At 52.2% G+C, this 21,123-nt stretch overlaps 2 protein-coding genes across 2 annotated transcripts in view; one reads left to right on the forward strand and one right to left on the reverse strand.

The window, feature by feature from the left end:
- CHD8 (chromodomain helicase DNA binding protein 8) overlaps positions 1 to 5,277 on the reverse strand; it is a 73,774-nt gene extending 68,497 nt beyond the window's left edge. The window contains exons 1-2 of the mRNA XM_054053102.1: positions 5,162 to 5,277; positions 3,669 to 3,725 (exon numbers count right to left, since the gene is read on the reverse strand). The gene's annotated coding sequence lies outside the window, so the exon portion shown is untranslated. The remainder of the gene's footprint in view (positions 1 to 3,668; positions 3,726 to 5,161) is intronic.
- Positions 3,471 to 21,123, forward strand: part of TOX4 (TOX high mobility group box family member 4) — a 28,848-nt gene continuing 11,195 nt past the window's right edge. The window contains exons 1-5 of the mRNA XM_054053141.1: positions 3,471 to 3,739; positions 6,826 to 6,942; positions 7,556 to 7,624; positions 10,123 to 10,371; positions 18,301 to 18,624. Of these exons, the coding sequence (XP_053909116.1) occupies positions 6,937 to 6,942; positions 7,556 to 7,624; positions 10,123 to 10,371; positions 18,301 to 18,624 (648 nt within the window). The 5' untranslated portion in view covers positions 3,471 to 3,739; positions 6,826 to 6,936. The remainder of the gene's footprint in view (positions 3,740 to 6,825; positions 6,943 to 7,555; positions 7,625 to 10,122; positions 10,372 to 18,300; positions 18,625 to 21,123) is intronic.

Consider the following 21,123-nt stretch of genomic DNA (forward strand, 5'->3'; position numbering starts at 1 on the left):
CACAGTAAGGGGGAACTGGGGCAAACTGGGAGCCCCAGTAAGGGGGAACTGGGGCAAACTGGGAGCCCCAGTGAGGGGGAACTGGGGCAAACTGGGAGCCCCAGTAAGAAGGGAACTGAGGCAAACTGGGAACCCCATTAACTGGGAACTGGGAGCCCCAGTAAGAAGGGAACTGGGGCAAACTGGGAGCCCCATTAACTGGGAACTGGGAGCCCCAGTAAGAAGGGAACTGGGACAAACTGGGAGCCCCAGTAACTGGGAACTGGGAGCCCCAGTAAGAAGGGAACTGGGGCAAACTGGGAGCCCCATTAACTGGGAACTGGGAGCCCCAGTAAGAAGGAAACTGGGACAAACTGGGAACCCCATTAAGTGGGAACTGGGAGCCCCAGTAAGAAGGGAACTGGGACAAACTGGGAGCCCCATTAACTGGGAACTGGGAGCCCCAGTAAGAAGGGAACTGGGACAAACTGGGAGCCCCATTAACTGGGAACTGGGAGCCCCAGTAAGAGGGGAACTGAGGCAAACTGGGAACCCCATTAAGTGGGAACTGGGAGTCCCAGTAACTGGGAACTGGGAGCCCCAGTAAGAAGGGAACTGGGGCAAACTGGGAGCCCCAGTAACTGGGAACTGGGAGCCCCAGTAAGAGGGGAACTGGGGCAAACTGGGAGCCCCAGTAACTGGGAACTGGGAGCCCCAGTAAGAAGGGAACTGGGGCAAACTGGGAACCCCTTTAACTGGGAACTGGGAGCCCCAGTAAGAAGGGAACTGGGGCAAACTGGGAGCCCCAGTAACTGGGAACTGGGAGCCCCAGTAAGGGGGAACTGGGACAAACTGGGAACCCCATTAAGTGGGAACTGGGAGCCCCAGTAAGAAGGGAACTGAGGCAAACTGGGAGCCCCATTAACTGGGAACTGGGAGCCCCAGTAAGAAGGGAACTGGGGCAAACTGGGAGCCCCATTAACTGGGAACTGGGAGCCCCAGTAAGAAGGGAACTGAGGCAAACTGGGAACCCCATTAAGTGGGAACTGGGAGTCCCAGTAAGAAGGAAACTGGGGCAAAATGGGAACCCCATTAACTGGGAACTGGGAGTCCCAGTAAGAAGGAAACTGGGACAAACTGGGAACGCCATTAACTGGGAACAGGGAGCCCCAGTAAGAAGGGAACTGGGGCAAACTGGGAACCCCATTAACTGGGAACTGGGAGCCCCAGTAAGAAGGGAACTGGGACAAACTGGGAACCCCATTAACTGGGAACTGGGAGCCCCAGTAAGAAGGGAACTGAGGCAAACTGGGAGCCCCATTAACTGGGAACTGGGAGCCCCAGTAAGAAGGGAACTGGGACAAACTGGGAGCCCCAGTAACAGGGAACTGGGAGCCCCAGTAAGAAGGGAACTGAGGCAAACCGGGAACCCCCATTCCCTCCAATGGGGGTTGACAGACGCTCCCATTTCCCCCCCCCTTTTTTTGCCCCTCCCCCCCCTTTTCCCTTACCTGCAGCGCTGTTGTTGGGGGGGGTGTGGAAAGAGGGGGGGTGGGTGGGAGGGGTTAAAAGGGGGGGAGGGGAGGGGCGGGAAAAGGGGGAGGGGTCTCTGTCTCTGGGTGTCGCCCCCCCCCCTTTTCCTCTCTGTCGCCCTCCTGGTCCCGGTGGCCTCGCCCGGCGCTTCGGTGGCCACAAGGCGCGCGCGCGCGCAGTGACCCCGCCGCCTCAAGCCACGCCCCCTCCCCTTCTAAACCACGCCCACCCCTCCACGCCTATTCACCCCTTAAACCACGCCTATTTCCCTTCTAAACCACGCCTACTCCCTCAATCCCGCATCTCCCATTGGCTCGCAGCGCGCAGTGGGCGTGGTTTCACCCGCCTCGCCACGCCCCTTTCCCCCCTCTTCCCATCTCCGATTCATGGGTGGCTCGCGCGGTGCCTGAATGGCGGAGGCGGGCGGAGCGCGGGGCAGCCCTGAGCGGCCGCCATCTTGTGTGGCTTATAAAGGATAAGGAAGGGGGGGGGGGGAAGGTTTAACCCTCTCCCCTCCGCCTTCAAATGGCACTTTTTCAGCTGAAAATCGCCGTTTGTCACCTCCGAATGGGACTTTACCACAGGAAGTCCACATAAAGACGGTGGGTTTAGTAGAAAAGTGTATCCCCGCTGGTGAAAAGAGCCCTCCAACAGCCATCTCGCCTCCAAAAGGGGGTGAAAGTGAGGCAAAAAGAGGGAAATAACCACCGAAAGGGGGGAAACAGCCATGAAAAAGAGGAAAAGAACGATGAAAATGAAGAAATTGCGCTCAAAAAGGGCGATTTTATGAGAAAAGAAGGGGGGGAGAAAGGGGAATTGGGCGCTCTGGAGGGAAATGGAAGGAAATGCCCTCAAAAAGTAGATTTAAAGCCTCAAAATAGCAACTAAACAGCCTAAAATTCATTCTTTCCTCAAGAAAGATGTAAAAATATTGGAGATTTGGCTTTGCTGAGGAAATTGGGGTTGAAATTGTGAGAAAATCGCCTCAAAAACCAGCTTTAAGCCCTCAAAAATCGCAGAGAAATGCCCCAAAGTTCAATATTTTCTCAATAAAGGACTAAAAATAAGGGCGGTTTCCCACTCCTGAGGAAATTTGGGTCGAAATTGTGAGCAAATCCCTTCAAAATTGCACCCAAATGCCTCAAAACTCAATATTTTCTCAATAAAAACCTAAAAATAGTGGAGATTTCCCATTCCGAAGGAAATTCGGGTCAAAATTGGACCAAATCCTCTCCAAATCAGCTTTAAGGCCTCAAAATCAAACCTAAATGCCCCAAAATTCACTTTTTTCTCACCAAAACCCTAAAAATAAGCGCAATTCCCCACTCCTGTGGAAATTTGGGTCGAAATATCCCCTCAAAAAGCAGCTTTAAGCCCTCAAAATCAAACTTAAATGCCCCAAAAATTCACTCTTTTCTCAAGAAAAGCCTAAAAATAAGGGTAAATTCTCAATTTGGGTCGAAATTGTGATCAAATCCCCTCAAAACAATCAATTTTTAACCGCCAAATAACACCAAATTACACCCAAATGTCCCAAATTCCCATATTTGCTCAACAGAAAACGTATAATTTACCAAACGTGAGAAAATTGAGTCTAAATTATGGCCGAAAACCCTCAAAATTACACTAAAATGCCCCCAAATCATTATTTTTATAACAAAAAAAAGCTCATAAACCAAATATAACCAAATTTTGATCAAAATTATCACTTAATCCCTTCAAAAAAGGAATTTTAAGCGCTCGACCCCCCCCAAAAAATCATTATTTTCTGAATAAAAGCAGAAAAAACGGACAATTTTCCGCTCTTGAAGAAATTTAAGGCCAAATTGGGGCCAAACGTCCTCAGAAAAGCCATTTTGAAGCCTTTTTGGCCACAGTTTTGGTCCACCTCAACCTCTCGGTGGTGGTTTTGGTCCACCTCAACCTCTCGGTGGTGGTTTTGGTCCACCTCAACCTCTCGGTGGTGGCTTTAAGGTGACGCCAACGTCTCGGCCAACGGCTTTGGTCAACCCCAACCTCTTGGTCATCGTTGACCAACGTCAACCGAGGCCTCGGATGACGTCTTAGGCCAACGTGGTGGCCAATATGGAGGTCTTGGCCAACATGGAGGTCTTGGCCATGGTCTTAGGGTGGTTCCCCCCCCCTCCCCAAATCACCTCTCGTTAGCCTTGACGAAGCCGGAGGACGTTCCTGCCAACGCCGAGCTCTTGTTCCTGGAGGGACAAAGGTAGGACAATGGGGCCCCTATAGACCCTATATCCCCCCCATATTCCCCCTATAGACCCCATATTCCCCCCATAAACCCCATATTCCCCCCATAGGGCCCCTATAGACCCCATATTCCCCCCCATAGGGCCCCATATCCCCCCCCATAGGGCCCCTATAGACCTCATATCCCCCCCCATAGACCCCATATCCGCCCCATAGGGCCCCTATAGACCCCATATCCCCCCCCATAGGGCCCCTATAGACCCCATATTGCCCCCCATAGGGCCCCTATAGACCCCATATTGCCCCCCATAGACCCCATATTCCCCCCCATAGGGCTCCTATAGACCTCATATTCCCCCCCATAGGGCCCCTATAGACCCCATATTCCCCCCCATAGGGCCCCTATAGACCCCATATCCCCCCCCATAGACCCCATATTCCCCCCCAAAGGGCCCCTATAGACCCCATATCCCCCCCCACAGAGCCCCTATAGACCCCATATTCCCCCCATAAACCCCATATTCCCCCCATAGGGCCCCTATAGACCCCATATCCCCCCCCATAGACCCCATATCCCCCCCATAGGGCCCCTATAGACCCCATATCCCCCCCCATAGGGCCCCTATAGACCCCATATTCCCCCCCATAGGGCTCCTATAGACCCCATATTCCCCCCCATAGGGCCCCTATAGACCTCATATCCCCCCATAGGGCCCCTATAGACCCCATATTCCCCCCCATAGGGCCCCTATAGACCTCATATTCCCCCCCATAGGGCCCCTATAGAGCTCATATCCCCCCCACACAGGGCCCCTATAGACCCCATATCCCCCCCCATAGACCTCATATTCCCCCCCATAGGGCCCCTATAGAGCTCATATCCCCCCCATAGGGCCCCTATAGACCTCATATCCCCCCCCATAGGGCCCCTATAGACTCCATATTCCCCCCCATAGGGCCCCTATAGACCCCACACCCCCCCCATAGGGCCCCTATATTCTCCCTATATACCCCATTTCCCCCCTATACTGCCCCATAGACCCCCTATATCCCCCCGCTTCCCTCCTATAGGGTCCCTATGCCTCCCATATGGCCCCTATACCTCCCCATATCCCCTCATATGTTCCCTATAGAGCCCCATATGCCCCCCATATTCCCCCCACTGCCCCCCTATAGACACCTGTACCCCCCTATACATTACCTATAAGTCCCCATATCCCCCCATAAACCCCTATGCGGCCTTATATCTCCCCATACATTCCCTATAGGGGCCCATTACCCTCCTATAGACCCTTATCCCCCCTATACATTCCCTATAGAGCCCCATATGTGCTCCTATATCCCCGCATACGTTCCCTATAGGGCTCCATATGCCCCCTATAAGCCCCGATACACCCCCTATCCCCCCCATAGGGCGCCTATATCCCCCTATGTGCACCTTATAGGGTCCTATATGTTCCTGTAAGGCCCCATACGTTCGTTATAGGGCCCCATTACACCCCTATATGGTTCCTGTAGGGCCCCATTACCTTCCATTATTCCCCTATACCCCCCATACATTCCCTATAGAGCCCCATATGCCCCCTATACCCCCCATAATTCCCCTATACCCCCCACTACGCCCCCTATAGACTCCTATACTCCCTCAAACATTCCCTATAGGGCCCTATACACTCCCCATCTCCCTCCATATGTTCCCTATGGGGCCCCTATACTCCCTATTGCCCCCCTATAGACCCCAATACCCCCCCATACATTCCCTATAGGGCCCCATACACCCCCATACATACCCTATAGGACCCCATATGCACCCTATCCCCCCCATATCCTCTCTATAGGGCCCCATATACCCCCCATTACCCCTCCAGAGACACCTCTAACCCCCATACATTCCCTATAAGGCCCCATGCGCTCCTATAGCTCCCCATATGTTCCCTATAGGGTCCCATACATTCCCTATAGGGCCCCATTACTCCCCTATCCCCCCCTACAGACCCCTATACGTTTCCTATAGGGCCCCATTACCCCCCTATACCCTCCCCACACCCCTTATAGGGCCCCATTATCCCCCTATAGGGCCCCATTACCCCCCTATACCCCCCCCTACGTTCCCTATAGGGCCCCATTACCCCCCTATGAGACCCCTATGTTCCCTATAGGGCCCCAATCCCCCCTATATTCCCCCCCACGTTCCCTATAGGGCCCCATTACCCCCCTATAGGACCCCTACGTTCCCTATAGGGCCCCATTACCCCCGTATATCCCCCCCACGTTCCCTATAGGGCCCCATTACCCCCCTATATCCCCCCCCACGTTCCCTATAGGGCCCCTTTATCCCCCTATACCCCCCCCACGTCCCCCATAGGGCCCCATTACCGCCCTATAAGGCCCCATAGACCCCTGTACCCCCCCATACGTCCCCTATAGTGCCCCATTACCCCCCCATAGACCCCTATACCCCCCACACGCCACCCATAGGGCCCCATTACCGCTCTATAGGGCCCCATAGACCCCTATACCCCCCACTACGTCCCCTATAGGGCCCCATTACCCCTCCTCTCCCCCCCCCAAACCCTCTCTCTCCGCCTATAGGTCCCCTATAGCCCCCATAGGCGCCCATAACACCCCCCCCCCCCCCATCACCCCCCCCCTTCGCCGCGGGCGTCGCCGCCGATGACGCTACCGGTCGCGCCGCGCGCGCCGCATGGCACCGCCTCCCCCGCCCCGCAGCGGCCGCTCTGCGCTGCCCCCCCCCTCACTTCCGGCCCCACCTACTCTATGCTCCCCCCCCCCTCCCTTACCCCGAGCGGCGACGCTCTAGCACGGTCCTCCAACCGCCGTTCACTCTCTATGCTTCCTCCTCGCTCCTGCGTCGTCCCCACCTCCCCACCCCCGCACTTCCGGCCTCGCCCTCTCCAGGCTCAGCGCGACGCTCTAGCCGAGTCCTCCAACGTCTCTTTCTCCATTCTAACCACCCCCGCAATCCTTTTAACCCCTCTATTCCATCGAACGGGACCCTAATACCCTCCCCTCACCTTTTTAACCCCTTTCAACCCGTATTTCCCTTTCTGAGGCGCGCCCACCCTTACGTCTCTATGGTAGGCGTTACGTCTCTATGGTAGCCAAGCGGAAGGAGCATTAAGGAGTGTTGAGAAGGCGGAACTTCCGGCTTCCGTCACGGGAGCGGCGGCGGCTCGCAGGGCCGGAGGCGCCATGGAGGTGCTGGGGGGGCGAGTTTGGGGGAATTGGGGGGTTATTTGATTCCTACGGGGGGTATTTGGGTGCTGGGGGAGTGATTTGGGGGGGTGTTTGGGTCCTAGGGGGGTATTTGGGTGCTGAGGGGGAGGTATTTGTGTCCTGGGGGGGGGTATTTGGGTGCTGGGGGGGGCACTTGTGGGGGTATTTGTGTCCTAAAGGGGGTATTTGGGTGCTGGGGGGGGGTATTTGGGTGCTGGGGGGGTATTTGTGGGGGTATTTGTGTCCTAAAGAGGGTATTTGTGTTCTGGGGGGGCACTTGTGGGGGTATTTGTGTCCTAAAGAGGTATTTGGGTGATGGTGGGGGTATTTGTGGGGGTATTTGTGTCCTAAAGGGGGTATTTATGTCCTGGGGGGGCACTTGTGGGGGTATTTGTGCCTTAAAGGGGGTATTTGTGCCTTAAAGGGGGTATTTGTGCCTTAAAGGGGGTATTTGTGCCCTAAGGGGGGCACTTGTGGGGGTATTTGTGCCCTAAAGGGGGTATTTGTGTCCTGGGGGGGTATTTGTGTCCTTGGAGGGGGTATTTGGGGTCAGGGGGTGCAATTTCGGGGCTCCCCCCAAACCCCCCCCGCACAGTTCCCCGGTGGCAGCGACAACTACTTGGCGATCACCGGAGCAGCTCATCCGTTCCTCACTGGAGCCGAGGTGAGGATGGAGGGAGGGGACACCCCCAAAATTTAGGGATTTAGACCCAAATTCCAAGGGTTTAGACCCAAATTTGGGGGTTCAAAGCCGTTGGGGGGGGAGCAAACAGGCGAAAATGAGTGAAAATCTCGTGCGGTTCTGTCAAACGCAGCGCAGGAAAAGGGCGGATTGGGAAAAAGAGGGGGAAAATGAGGGGTTTGGAGGTGAAATTGGGGTGAAATGGTGGAAAGGGGGAGGTTTAAGGGGTGAGGTGGCAGGAAAATGACCCAAAATGGGTCAGAATGCCCTCAAAGGAGCCCAAAATGGCCCCAAAGGGACCCAAAATGGCTCAGAATGCCCTCAAAGGAGCCCAAAATGGCCCCAAAGGGACCCAAAATGGGACCAAAGGGACCCAAAATGGCTCAGAATGCCCTCAAAGGAGCCCAAAATGGGTCTGAGTGGCCACAAAATGGCCCCAAAGGGACCAAAATGGGTCAGAATGCCCTCAAAGGAGCCCAAAATGGGTCCGAGTGGCCCCCAAAGGGACCCAAAATGGCTCAGAATGCCCTCAAAGGAGCCCAAAATGGCCCCAAAGGGACCCAAAATGGCCCCAAAGGGGCCCAAAATGGCTCAGAATGCCCTCAAAGGAGCCTAAAATGGGTCCGAGTGGGGTCCAAAGTGACCCAAAATGGGTCAGAATGCTCTCAAAGGGACCCAAAATGGGTCAGAATGCCCTCAAAGGGACCCAAAATGGGTGAGAAGGCCCTCAAAGGAGCCCAAAATGGGTCCAAAGGGACCCAAAATGGGTGTAAATGGCCCCAAAAGGACCCAAAATGGGTCTAAATGGCCCCAAAGGGACCCAAAATGGCTCAGAATGCCCTCAAAGGGGCCCAAAATTGGTCTGAGTGGCCTCAAAATGGGTCCAAAGGAGCCCAAAATGGGTCCAAAGGAGCCCAAAATGGGTCAGAATCCCTAAAAGGAGCCCAAAATGGGTCCAAAGGAGCCCAGAATGGGTCAGAATGCCCTCAAAGGAGCCCAAAATGGCCCCAAAGGGACCCAAAATGGCTCAGAATGCCCTCAAAGGAGCCCAAAATGGGTCTGATTGGCCCCAAAGGGACCCCAAATGGGTCAGAATGCCCTCAAAGGAGCCCAAAATGGGTCCAAAGGGACACAAAATGGGTCTAAATGGCCCCAAAGGGACCCAAAATGGGACCAAAGGGACCCAAAATGGGTCACAATGCCATCAAAGGGACCCAAAATGGGTCTAAAGGGACCCAAAATGGCTCAGAATGCCCTCAAAGGAGCCCAAAATGGCCCCAAAGGGACCCAAAATAGCTCAGAATGCCCTCAAAGGAGCCCAAAATGGGTCTGAGTGCCCTCAAAGGGACCCCAAGTGGGTCAGAATGCCCTCAAAGGGACCCAAAATGGGTCACAATGCCATCAAAGGAGCCCAAAATGGCCCCAAAGGGACCCAAAATGGGACCAAAGGGACCCAAAATAGCTCAGAATGCCCTCAAAGGAGCCCAAAATGGCCCCAAAGGGACCCAAAATGGCTCAGAATGCCCTCAAAGGAGCCCAAAATGGCCCCAAAGGGACCCAAAATAGCTCAGAATGCCCTCAAAGGAGCCCAAAATGGGTCTAATTGGCCCCAAAGGGACCCAAAATGGCTCAGAATGCCCTCAAAGGAGCCCAAAATTGGTCTGAGTGGACTCAAAATGGGTCCAAAGGAGCCCAAAATGGGTCCAAAGGAGCCCAAAATGGGTCAGAATCCCTCAAAGGAGCCCAAAATGGGTCCAAAGGAGCCCAGAATGGCTCAGAATGCCCTCAAAGGAACCCAAAATGGCCCCAAAGGGACACAAAATGGGTCCAAAGGGACACAAAATGGGTCAGAATGCCCTCAAAGGAGCGCAAAATGGGTCCGAGTGGCCCCAAAATGGGTTCAAGTGGCCCCAAAGGGCCCCAAAAAGGTCCAAAATGGGTCCTTTTGGACCCAAAATGGCTCTAAACCCACACGATTTAGAGACGTTTTAACGAAAAGCGGTGAAAATGAAGTAATTAATGGTGCAAAAGGGAAATGGGGGTGAAGAACATACCCAAAACTCACTGGAAAATGAGATTACGCCCCCAAAATGGTGGGAAATGCCCCAAATCTTTTCCAAAGGGGAGGTTTTTGGGGTCAAAACTGAGGTACTTTGGGGGTTTTATTGTCTTAAGTGGTTGGAACTTTCTAGAAATGGTTTCCAACTCATCCAAATTGGAGATTTTTGAGGTAAAAATGAGGAAAACTCAATATTTTACCTCATGAAAATGGAATTTGAGTGAAGAATGTGGACAAAAATTCCTGGAAAATTGGATTATGGCCCTAAAAAGGGCTGAAATGGCCCCAAAGTGCCCCAAAATGGAGGATTTTGGGTGGGAAGGGAGGGATTTTGGGTGGAAAGGGAGGGATTTTGGGTGGAAATAGGAATTTTGGATGGAAAGGGAGGAATTTTGGGTGGAAATGGAGGTGCTTCCCGCAGACGTTCCACACTCCGAGCCTGGGGGACGAGGAGTTCGAGCTGCCGCCCATCGCGTTGGAAGGCGATCCCTCGTTGGCCGTCGCCGATGTCGTCGGCCACTTTGAGGATTTGGGAGAGACGGGAGGAGGAGGATCGGATCCCCCTTTTCCACCTCCTCCATACGGAGTGCAGAGCCTGGAAATGCCAGTGGGAATCGGCCATGGATTGATGGAGCAAGGAGGAGGGCTGCTGGCCGGAGGCTTGGCCATGGTAAGATGGCGGACACCTCCATTTGGGGGGAAAACGGGGGGAAAAGGGGGATTTCGGGGGGGAAAAGGGGGAATTTGGCGGAGAGGGAAATGGGATTTGGGGGGGGGAATGGGGAGGAAGGAGGGAAATAGGGAGAAAATGGGATTTTGGCGGGAAATGAGGAGAAAATGGGAGTGGGGAAGGAGGGATTTGAGGGGGAAAAGAGGGGTTTGAGGGGGAAAAGAGGGATTTGAGGGGGAAAAGAGGGATTTTGGAGGGAAAAGAGGGGTTTGAAGGGGGAAAAGAGGGGTTTGAAGGGGGAAAAGAGGGGTTTGAGGGGGGAAAAGAGGGGTTTGAGGGGGAAAAGAGGGGTTTGAGAGGGAAAAGAGGGGTTTGAGGGGGATAAAGAGGGGTTTGAGGGGGAAAAGAGGGGTTTGAGGGGGAAAAGAGGGGTTTGAGGGGGATAAAGAGGGGTTTGAGGGGGAAAAGAGGGGTTTGAGGGGGAAAAGAGGGGTTTGAGGGGGAAAAGAGGGGTTTGAGGGGGATAAAGAGGGGTTTGAGGGGGAAAAGAGGGGTTTGAGGGGGAAAAGAGGGATATTGGGGGGAAAAGAGGGATTTTGGGGGGAAAAGAGGGATTTGAGGGGGAGAAGAGGGATTTGAGGGGGGAAAAGAGGGATTTGAGGGGGGAAAAGAGGGGTTTGAGGGGGGAAAAGAGGGGTTTGAGGGGGGAAAAGAGGGATTTGAGGGGGGAAAAGAGGGGTTTGAGGGGGAAAAGAGGGGTTTGAGGGGGAAAAGAGGGGTTTGAGGGGGAAAAGAGGGATTTGAGGGGGAAAAGAGGGGTTTGAGGGGGGAAAAGAGGGGTTTGAGGGGGGAAAAGAGGGGTTTGGGGGGGAAAAGGGATTTGAGGGGAGAAAGGAGGGATTTGAGGGGAGAAAGGAGGGATTTGAGGGGGAAAAGAGGGGTTTGAGGGGGAAAAGAGGGGTTTGAGGGGGGAAAAGAGGGGTTTGAGGGGGGAAAAGAGGGGTTTGAGGGGGGAAAAGAGGGGTTTGAGGGGGGAAAAGAGGGGTTTGAGGGGGGAAAAGAGGGGTTTGAGGGGGGAAAAGAGGGGTTTGAGGGGAGAAAGGAGGGATTTGAGGGGGGAAAAGAGGGGTTTGAGGGGAGAAAGGAGGGATTTGAGGGGGAAAAGAGGGGTTTGAGGGGGGAAAAGAGGGGTTTGAGGGGAGAAAGGAGGGATTTGAGGGGGGAAAAGAGGGGTTTGAGGGGGGAAAAGAGGGGTTTGAGGGGGGAAAAGAGGGGTTTGAGGGGGGAAAAGAGGGGTTTGAGGGGGAAAAGAGGGGTTTGAGGGGAGAAAGGAGGGATTTGAGGGGGGAAAAGAGGGATTTGAGGGGGGAAAAGAGGGGTTTGAGGGGGGAAAAGAGGGGTTTGAGGGGGGAAAAGAGGGGTTTGAGGGGGGAAAAGAGGGGTTTGAGGGGGGAAAAGAGGGGTTTGAGGGGGGAAAAGAGGGGTTTGAGGGGAGAAAGGAGGGATTTGAGGGGGGAAAAGAGGGATTTGAGGGGGAAAAGAGGGGTTTGAGGGGGAAAAGAGGGGTTTGAGGGGAGAAAAGAGGGGTTTGAGGGGGAAAAGAGGGGTTTGAGGGGGAAAAGAGGGGTTGGAGGGGAAAAGAGGGATTTGAGGGGGAAAAGAGGGGTTTGAGGAGGGGAAAGAGGGATTTGAGGAGGGGAAAGGGGGATTTGAGGGGGGAAAGAGGGGTTTGAGGGGAAAAAAGAGGGGTTTGAGGGGGGAAAAGTGGGGTTTGAGGGGGAAAAGAGGGGTTTGAGGGGAGAAAAGAGGGGTTTGAGGGGGAAAAGAGGGATTTGAGGGGGATAAAGAGGGATTTGAGGGGGATAAAGAGGGGTTTGAGGGGGAAAAGAGGGATTTGAGGGGGAAAAGAGGGATTTGAGGGGGAAAAGAGGGATTTGAGGGGGAAAAGAGGGGTTTGAGGGGGAAAAGAGGGGTTTGAGGGGGAAAAGAGGGGTTTGAGGGGGAAAAGAGGGGTTTGAGGGGGAAAAGAGGGGTTTGAGGGGGAAAAAGAGGGGTTTGAGGGGGAAAGAGGGGTTTGAGGGGGAAAGGAGGGGTTTGAGGGGAAAAGAGGGGTTTGGGGGAGAAAAGAGGGATTTGGGGGGGAAAAGAGGGGTTTGAGGAGGGGAAAGAGGGATTTGAGGAGGGGAAAGGGGGATTTGAGGGGGGAAAGAGGGGTTTGAGGGGAGAAAAGAGGGGTTTGAGGGGAAAAAAGTGGGGTTTGAGGGGGGAAAAGTGGGGTTTGAGGGGGAAAAGAGGGGTTTGAGGGGAGAAAAGAGGGGTTTGAGGGGGAAAAGAGGGGTTTGAGGGGGGAAAAGAGGGGTTTGAGGGGGAAGAGAGGGGTTTGAGGGGGAAAAGAGGGGTTTGAGGGGGAAAAGAGGGGTTTGAGGGGGGAAAGGAGGGGTTTGAGGGGAAAAGAGGGGTTTGGGGGAGAAAAGAGGGATTTGGGGGAGAAAAGAGGGATTTGGGGGGGAAAAGAGGGGTTTGAGGGGGGAAAAGAGGGGTTTGAGGGGGGAAAAGAGGGGTTTGAGGGGGAAGAGAGGGGTTTGAGGGGGGAAAAGAGGGGTTTGAGGGGGAAGAGAGGGGTTTGAGGGGAGAAAAGAGGTGTTTGAGGGGGAAAAGAGGGGTTTGAGGGGGAAAAGAGGGGTTTGAGGGGGAAAAGAGGGGTTTGAGGGGGAAAAAGAGGGGTTTGAGGGGGAAAGAGGGGTTTGAGGGGGAAAAGAGGGGTTTGAGGGGAAAAGAGGGGTTTGGGGGAGAAAAGAGGGATTTGGGGGAGAAAAGAGGGATTTGGGGGGGAAAAGAGGGGTTTGAGGGGGGGAAAAGAGGGATTGGAGGGGGGAAAAGAGGGATTGGAGGGGGGAAAAGAGGGGTTTGAGGGGAGAAAGGAGGGATTTGAGGGGGGAAAAGAGGGGTTTGAGGGGGAAAAGAGGGGTTTGAGGGGGAAAAGAGGGGTTTGAGGGGGGAAAAGAGGGGTTTGAGGGGGAAAAGAGGGGTTTGAGGGGGAAAAGAGGGGTTTGAGGGGGAAAAGAGGGGTTGGAGGGGGAAAAGAGGGGTTGGAGGGGGAAAAGAGGGGTTTGGGGGGGAAAAGGGATTTGAGGGGAGAAAGGAGGGATTTGAGGGGAGAAAGGAGGGATTTGAGGGGGAAAAGAGGGGTTTGAGGGGGAAAAGAGGGGTTTGAGGGGGGAAAAGAGGGGTTTGAGGGGGGAAAAGAGGGGTTTGAGGGGGGAAAAGAGGGGTTTGAGGGGGGAAAAGAGGGGTTTGAGGGGGGAAAAGAGGGGTTTGAGGGGGGAAAAGAGGGGTTTGAGGGGGGAAAGGAGGGGTTTGAGGGGAGAAAGGAGGGGTTTGAGGGGGAAAAGAGGGGTTTGAGGGGGAAGAGAGGGGTTTGAGGGGGAAAAGAGGGGTTTGAGGGGGGAAAGGAGGGGTTTGAGGGGGGAAAAGAGGGGTTTGAGGGGGGAAAAGAGGGGTTTGAGGGGGGAAAAGAGGGATTTGGGGGGGGAAAAGAGGGGTTTGAGGGGGAAAAGAGGGGTTTGAGGGGGAAAAGAGGGGTTTGAGGGGGAAAAGAGGGATTTGAGGGGGAAAAGAGGGGTTTGAGGGGGGAAAAGAGGGGTTTGGGGGGGAAAAGAGGGGTTTGGGGGGGAAAAGGGATTTGAGGGGAGAAAGGAGGGATTTGAGGGGAGAAAGGAGGGATTTGAGGGGGAAAAGAGGGGTTTGAGGGGGAAAAGAGGGGTTTGAGGGGGAAAAGAGGGGTTTGAGGGGGGAAAAGAGAGGTTTGAGGGGGGAAAAGAGGGGTTTGAGGGGGGAAAAGAGGGGTTTGAGGGGGGAAAAGAGGGGTTTGAGGGGGGAAAAGAGGGGTTTGAGGGGGGAAAAGAGGGGTTTGAGGGGAGAAAGGAGGGATTTGAGGGGGGAAAAGAGGGGTTTGAGGGGAGAAAGGAGGGATTTGAGGGGGAAAAGAGGGGTTTGAGGGGGGAAAAGAGGGGTTTGAGGGGAGAAAGGGGGATTTGAGGGGGGAAAAGAGGGGTTTGAGGGGGGAAAAGAGGGGTTTGAGGGGGGAAAAGAGGGGTTTGAGGGGGGAAAAGAGGGGTTTGAGGGGGAAAAGAGGGGTTTGAGGGGAGAAAGGAGGGATTTGAGGGGGGAAAAGAGGGGTTTGAGGGGGGAAAAGAGGGGTTTGAGGGGGGAAAAGAGGGGTTTGAGGGGGGAAAAGAGGGGTTTGAGGGGAGAAAGGAGGGATTTGAGGGGGGAAAAGAGGGGTTTGAGGGGGAAAAGAGGGGTTTGAGGGGGAAAAGAGGGGTTTGAGGGGAGAAAAGAGGGGTTTGAGGGGGAAAAGAGGGGTTTGAGGGGGAAAAGAGGGGTTGAAGGGGAAAAGAGGGATTTGAGGGGGAAAAGAGGGGTTTGAGGAGGGAAAAGAGGGATTTGAGGAGGGGAAAGGGGGATTTGAGGGGGGAAAGAGGGGTTTGAGGGGAAAAAAGAGGGGTTTGAGGGGGAAAAGAGGGGTTTGAGGGGGAAAAGAGGGGTTGAAGGGGAAAAGAGGGATTTGAGGGGGAAAAGAGGGGTTTGAGGAGGGGAAAGAGGGATTTGAGGAGGGGAAAGGGGGATTTGAGGGGGGAAAGAGGGGTTTGAGGGGAAAAAAGAGGGGTTTGAGGGGGGAAAAGTGGGGTTTGAGGGGGAAAAGAGGGGTTTGAGGGGGAAAAGAGGGGTTTGAGGGGAGAAAAGAGGGGTTTGAGGGGGATAAAGAGGGATTTGAGGGGGATAAAGAGGGATTTGAGGGGGATAAAGAGGGGTTTGAGGGGGAAAAGAGGGATTTGAGGGGGAAAAGAGGGATTTGAGGGGGAAAAGAGGGGTTTGAGGGGGAAAAGAGGGGTTTGAGGGGGAAAAGAGGGGTTTGAGGGGGAAAAGAGGGGTTTGAGGGGGAAAAGAGGGGTTTGAGGGGGAAAAAGAGGGGTTTGAGGGGGAAAGAGGGGTTTGAGGGGGAAAGGAGGGGTTTGAGGGGAAAAGAGGGGTTTGGGGGAGAAAAGAGGGATTTGGGGGGGAAAAGAGGGGTTTGAGGAGGGGAAAGAGGGATTTGAGGAGGGGAAAGGGGGATTTGAGGGGGGAAAGAGGGGTTTGAGGGGAGAAAAGAGGGGTTTGAGGGGAAAAAAGTGGGGTTTGAGGGGGGAAAAGTGGGGTTTGAGGGGGAAAAGAGGGGTTTGAGGGGAGAAAAGAGGGGTTTGAGGGGGAAAAGAGGGGTTTGAGGGGGGAAAAGAGGGGTTTGAGGGGGAAGAGAGGGGTTTGAGGGGGAAAAGAGGGGTTTGAGGGGGAAAAGAGGGGTTTGAGGGGGGAAAGGAGGGGTTTGGGGGGAAAAGAGGGGTTTGGGGGAGAAAAGAGGGATTTGGGGGAGAAAAGAGGGATTTGGGGGGGAAAAGAGGGGTTTGAGGGGGGAAAAGAGGGGTTTGAGGGGGGAAAAGAGGGGTTTGAGGGGGAAGAGAGGGGTTTGAGGGGGGAAAAGAGGGGTTTGAGGGGGAAGAGAGGGGTTTGAGGGGAGAAAAGAGGTGTTTGAGGGGGAAAAGAGGGGTTTGAGGGGGAAAAGAGGGGTTTGAGGGGGAAAAGAGGGGTTTGAGGGGGAAAAAGAGGGGTTTGAGGGGGAAAGAGGGGTTTGAGGGGGAAAGGAGGGGTTTGAGGGGAAAAGAGGGGTTTGGGGGAGAAAAGAGGGATTTGGGGGAGAAAAGAGGGATTTGGGGGGGAAAAGAGGGGTTTGAGGGGGGGAAAAGAGGGATTGGAGGGGGGAAAAGAGGGATTGGAGGGGGGAAAAGAGGGGTTTGAGGGGAGAAAGGAGGGATTTGAGGGGGGAAAAGAGGGGTTTGAGGGGGAAAAGAGGGGTTTGAGGGGGAAAAGAGGGGTTTGAGGGGGAAAAGAGGGATTTGAGGGGGAAAAGAGGGGTTTGAGGGGGAAAAGGGGGGTTTGAAGGGGAAAAGGGGTTTGAGGGGGAAAAAGAGGGGTTTGAGGGGGGAAAAGAGGGGTTTGAGGGGGAAAAGGGATTTGAGGGGAGAAAGGAGGGATTTGAGGGGAGAAAGGAGGGATTTGAGGGGGAAAAGAGGGGTTTGAGGGGGAAAAGAGGGGTTTGAGGGGAGAAAGGAGGGATTTGAGGGGGGAAAAGAGGGGTTTGAGGGGGAAAAGAGGGGTTTGAGGGGGAAAAGAGGGGTTTGAGGGGGGAAAAGAGGGGTTTGAGGGGGGAAAAGAGGGGTTTGAGGGGGAAAAGAGGGATTTTGGAGGGAAGAGAGGGGTTTGAGGGGGAAAAGAGGGGTTTGAGGGGGAAAAGGAAATAGGGAGAAAATGGGGGGTTTGTGAGGGAAAGGGGGATTGGGGGATTTGGGGAGGAAATGTGAGGGAAAAGGGGAGGAAATAGGGAGAAAATGGGGGATTTGTGAGGGAAAGGAGGGAATGGGGAGGAAATGTGAGGGGAAAAGGGGAGGAATTAGGGAGAAAATGGGGGTTTTGTGAGGGAAAGGAGGGAATGGGGAGGAAATGTGAGGGGAAAGGGGGAGGAATTAGGGAGAAAATGGGGGTTTTGTGAGGGAAAGGAGGGATTGGGGGGATTTGGGGAGGAAATGTGAGGGGAAAAGGGGAGGAAATAGGGAGAAAATGGGGGTTTTGTGAGGGAAAGGGAGGATTTCGGGAGGAAATGTGAGGAGAAAAGGGGAGGAAATAGGGAGAAAATGGGGGGTTTGTGAGGGAAAGGAGGGAATGGGGAGGAAATGTGAGGGGAAAGGGGGAGGAAATAGGGAGAAAATGGGGGTTTTGTGAGGGAAAGGAGGGAATGGGGAGGAAATGTGAGGGGAAGTGGGGAGGAAATAGGGAGAAAATGGGGGTTTTGTGAGGGAAAGGGGGGATTTCGGGAGGAAATGTGAGGGGAAAAGGGGAGGAAATGGGGAGAAGAGGGGGTTTTGAGGGGAGATGTGAGGGAAAAAGTGGGGAACCCCCCCTATTGATGAGGGTTTGGGGCTAATAATGAGGGTTTGGGGCTAATAATGAGGGTTTTGGGCTAAGAATGAGGGTTTTTTTGCCTAATGAGGCTTTTTTTGGCTAATAATGAGGGGTTTGGGGCTAATAATGAGGGGGGGTTGGTTTATTAATGAGTATTTTTGGCTAATAATGAGGGGGTTTTGGCTAATAATGAGATTTTTGGCTAATAAAGAGGTTTTTAAGGCTATTGATGAGGATTTGGGGGCTATTCATGAGGTTTTTTGGGCTAATAATGAGGGGTTTGGGGCTAATAATGAGGTTATTTGGGCTAATAATGAGGTTTTTAAAGCTATTGATGAGGGTTTGGGGGCTACTAAGGAGATTTTTTTGGCTAATAATGACCTTTTTTGGCTAATAATGAGGTTTTTAAGGCTATTGATGAGCATTTGGGGCTACTACTGAGTTTTTTTTGGCTAATAATGAGGTTTTCAAGACTATTGATGAGCTTTTTGGGGCTAATAATGAGCTTTTTGGGGCTAATAATGAGAGTTTAGGGGCTAATAATGAGTTTTTTTGGCTAATAATGAGATTTTTTTGGCTAATGAGCTTTTTAGGGCTAATAATGAGCTTTTTGGGGCTAATAATGAGCTATTTGGGGCTAATAATGAGCTATTTGGGGCTAATAATGAGCTATTTGGGGCTAATAATGAGCTATTTGGGGCTAATAATGAGCTATTTGGGGCTAATAATGAGATTTTTTTGGCTGATGAGCTTTTTGGGGCTAATAATGAGCTTTTTGGGGCTAATAATGAGCTTTTTGGGGCTAATAATGAGCTTTTTGGGGCTAATAATGAAGTTTTTTGGCTACTAATGAGGTTTTTTTTGGCTATTAATGCTTTTTTTTTGGCTATTAATGAGTTTTTCCGGGCTATTAACGAGGTTTTTGGGGTCCCCCAGGAGCTGGACCCTCCGATGGGGGCTCAGTACAGCGCCGCGCCCCCCGTCACCATCGACGTCCCCCTCGGAGCTCTGAGCCCGGGCGGTTTGTTGGCTCCTGGTCAACTCACCACTATCGACCAATCGGAACTCAGCTCCCAACTGGGACTCAGTTTGGGAACGCCGAGCGGCGCCACCGCCGCCGCCGCCACCACCACCGCCCAAGGGGGACCTTCGGCGCTACCGCCGGCTCCTCCCGCCGCCCCTTCGCCCGACGAACGCCTCTCGCCGACGCCGTCGCCCACCGGTTCTCTGCAGGACGACGAACCCGACGACTTCCGGAGGGTGAGCTGCCAAAAAAAGGCCAAAATGGAGGCGTCGCACCTCAAAAACCACAAAAATGAAGAGTTTTTCACATCGAACCCCCTCAAAATTAAGGGGTTTTATGGCAAAAATGGGTTTTTATGTCAAAAAAACCCTAAAATGGAGGAATTTGTGTCAGAAACGCCAAAAAGGAGGTGTTTCACATCAAAATCTCCGCCAAAATTAAGAGGTTTAATGGTAAAAATGGGTTTTTATGTCAAAAAAACGCTAAAAAGGGGGAATTTATGTCAGAAACGCCAAAAATGAGGGTTTTCACATCAAAATCTCCACCAAAATTAAGGGATTTAATGGTAAAAATGGGGTTTTATGTCAAAAAAAAACGCTAAAATGGAGGGATTTGTGTCAGAAACGCCAAAAATGAGGGTTTTCACATCGAAATCTCGGCCAAAATTAAGAGGTTTAATGGTAAAAATGGGGTTTTATGTCAAAAAAAACGCTAAAATGGAGCAATTTATGTCAGAAACCCCAAAAATGAGGGGTTTTTGTGTCAAAAAGAGGTTTTTAGGTCGAAAGCACCAAAAATGAGGGGGTTTGACGTCAAAAACGCCTCAAAATTTCACCCTTGAGCCCAAATCTCACCCCAAATTCCGCCCTCAATGCCAAATTTCACTCCAGATTTTGCCCTCGATCCCAAATTTTGCCCTCAATCCCAAATTTCGCCACAAATTTCACCCTCAATGCCAAATTTCACTCCAGATTTCATCCTCAATCCCAAATTTCACCACAAATTTCGCCCTCGATCCCAAATCTCACCCCAAATTTTACCCAAATCCTGAATTTCACTCCAAATTTCCTCCTCAATCCCAAATTTGGCCACAAATTTCACCCTCGATGCCAAATTTCACTCCAGATTTCACCCTCGATCCCAAATTTTGCCACAAATTTCACCCCAATCCTAAATTTCACTCCAAATTTTCCCCTTAATCCCAAATTTCGCCCTCACTTCCAAATTTTGCCACAAATTTCGCCCTCGATGCCAAATTTCACTCCAGATTTCACCCTCGATCCCAAATCTCACCCTAAATTTTGTCCCAATCTTAAATTTCACTCCAAATTTCACCCTCGATCCCAAATTTTGCCACAAATTTCACCCTTGATGCCAAATTTCACTCCAAATTTCACCCTTGATCCCAAATTTTGCCACAAATTTCACCTTTGATCCCAAATCTCACCCCAAATTCCGCCCCAATCCCAAATTTCACTCCGAATTTCGCCCTCGATCCCAAATTTTGCCACAAATTTTGCCCTCGATCCTAAATTTTGCCACAAATTTCACCCTCGATGCCAAATTTCATTCCAGATTTCATCCTCAATCCCAAATTTCACCACAAATTTCACCCTCGATCCCAAATCTCACCCCAAATTTTACCCAAATCCTGAATTTCACTCCAAATTTCATCCTCAATCCCAAATTCCGCCACAAATTTCACCCTCGATGCCAAATTTCACTCCAGATTTCACCCTCGATCCCAAATTTTGCCACAAATTTCACCCCAATCCTAAATTTCACTCCAAATTTTGCCCTTAATCCCAAATTTTGCCCTCAATCCCAAATTTTGCCACAAATTTCACCCTTGATGCCAAATTTCACTCCAGATTTCGCTCTCGATCCCAAATCTCACCCTAAATTTTGTCCCAATCCTAAATTTCCCTCCAAATTTCACCCTTGATCCCAAATTTTGCCACAAATTTCACCCTCAATGCCAAATTTCATTCCAGATTTCGCCCTGATCCCAAATTTTGCCACAAATTTCACCCCAATCCTAAATCTCACTCCAAATTTCACCCTCGATCCCAAATTTTGCCACAAATTTTCACCCCATCCTAAATTTCACTCCAAATTTCACCCTTAATCCCAAATTTCGCCCTCGCTTCCAAATTTCACCACAAATTTCACCCTTGATGCCAAATTTCACTCCAGATTTCGCCCTCGATCCCAAATCTCACCTTAAATTTTGTCCCAATCCTAAATTTCACTCCAAATTTCGTCCTCGCTCCCAAATTTGGCCACAAATTTCACCCTCGATGCCAAATTTCACTCCAGATTTCACCCTCGATCCCAAATCTCACCTTAAATTTTGTCCCAATCCTAAATTTCACTCCAAATTTCGTCCTCGCTCCCAAATTTGGCCACAAATTTCACCCTCGATGCCAAATTTCACTCCAGATTTCGCCCTCGATCCCAAATCTCACCCTAAATTTTGTCCCAATCCTAAATTTCACTCCAAATTTCGTCCTCGATCCCAAATTTTGCCACAAATTTCACCCTCAATGCCAAATTTCACTCCAGATTTCACCCTCAATCCCAAATTTTGCCACAAATTTCACCCTCAATGCCAAATTTCACTCCAGATTTTGCCCTCGATCCCAAATTTTGCCACAAATTTCACCCTCGATCCCAAATCTCACCCAAAATTTTGCCCCAATCCTAAATTTCACCCCAAATTTCACCCTCGCTCC

The sequence above is a fragment of the Cuculus canorus genome, chromosome 39 (assembly GCF_017976375.1).
Source record: "Cuculus canorus isolate bCucCan1 chromosome 39, bCucCan1.pri, whole genome shotgun sequence".
NCBI lineage: Eukaryota > Metazoa > Chordata > Aves > Cuculiformes > Cuculidae > Cuculus > Cuculus canorus.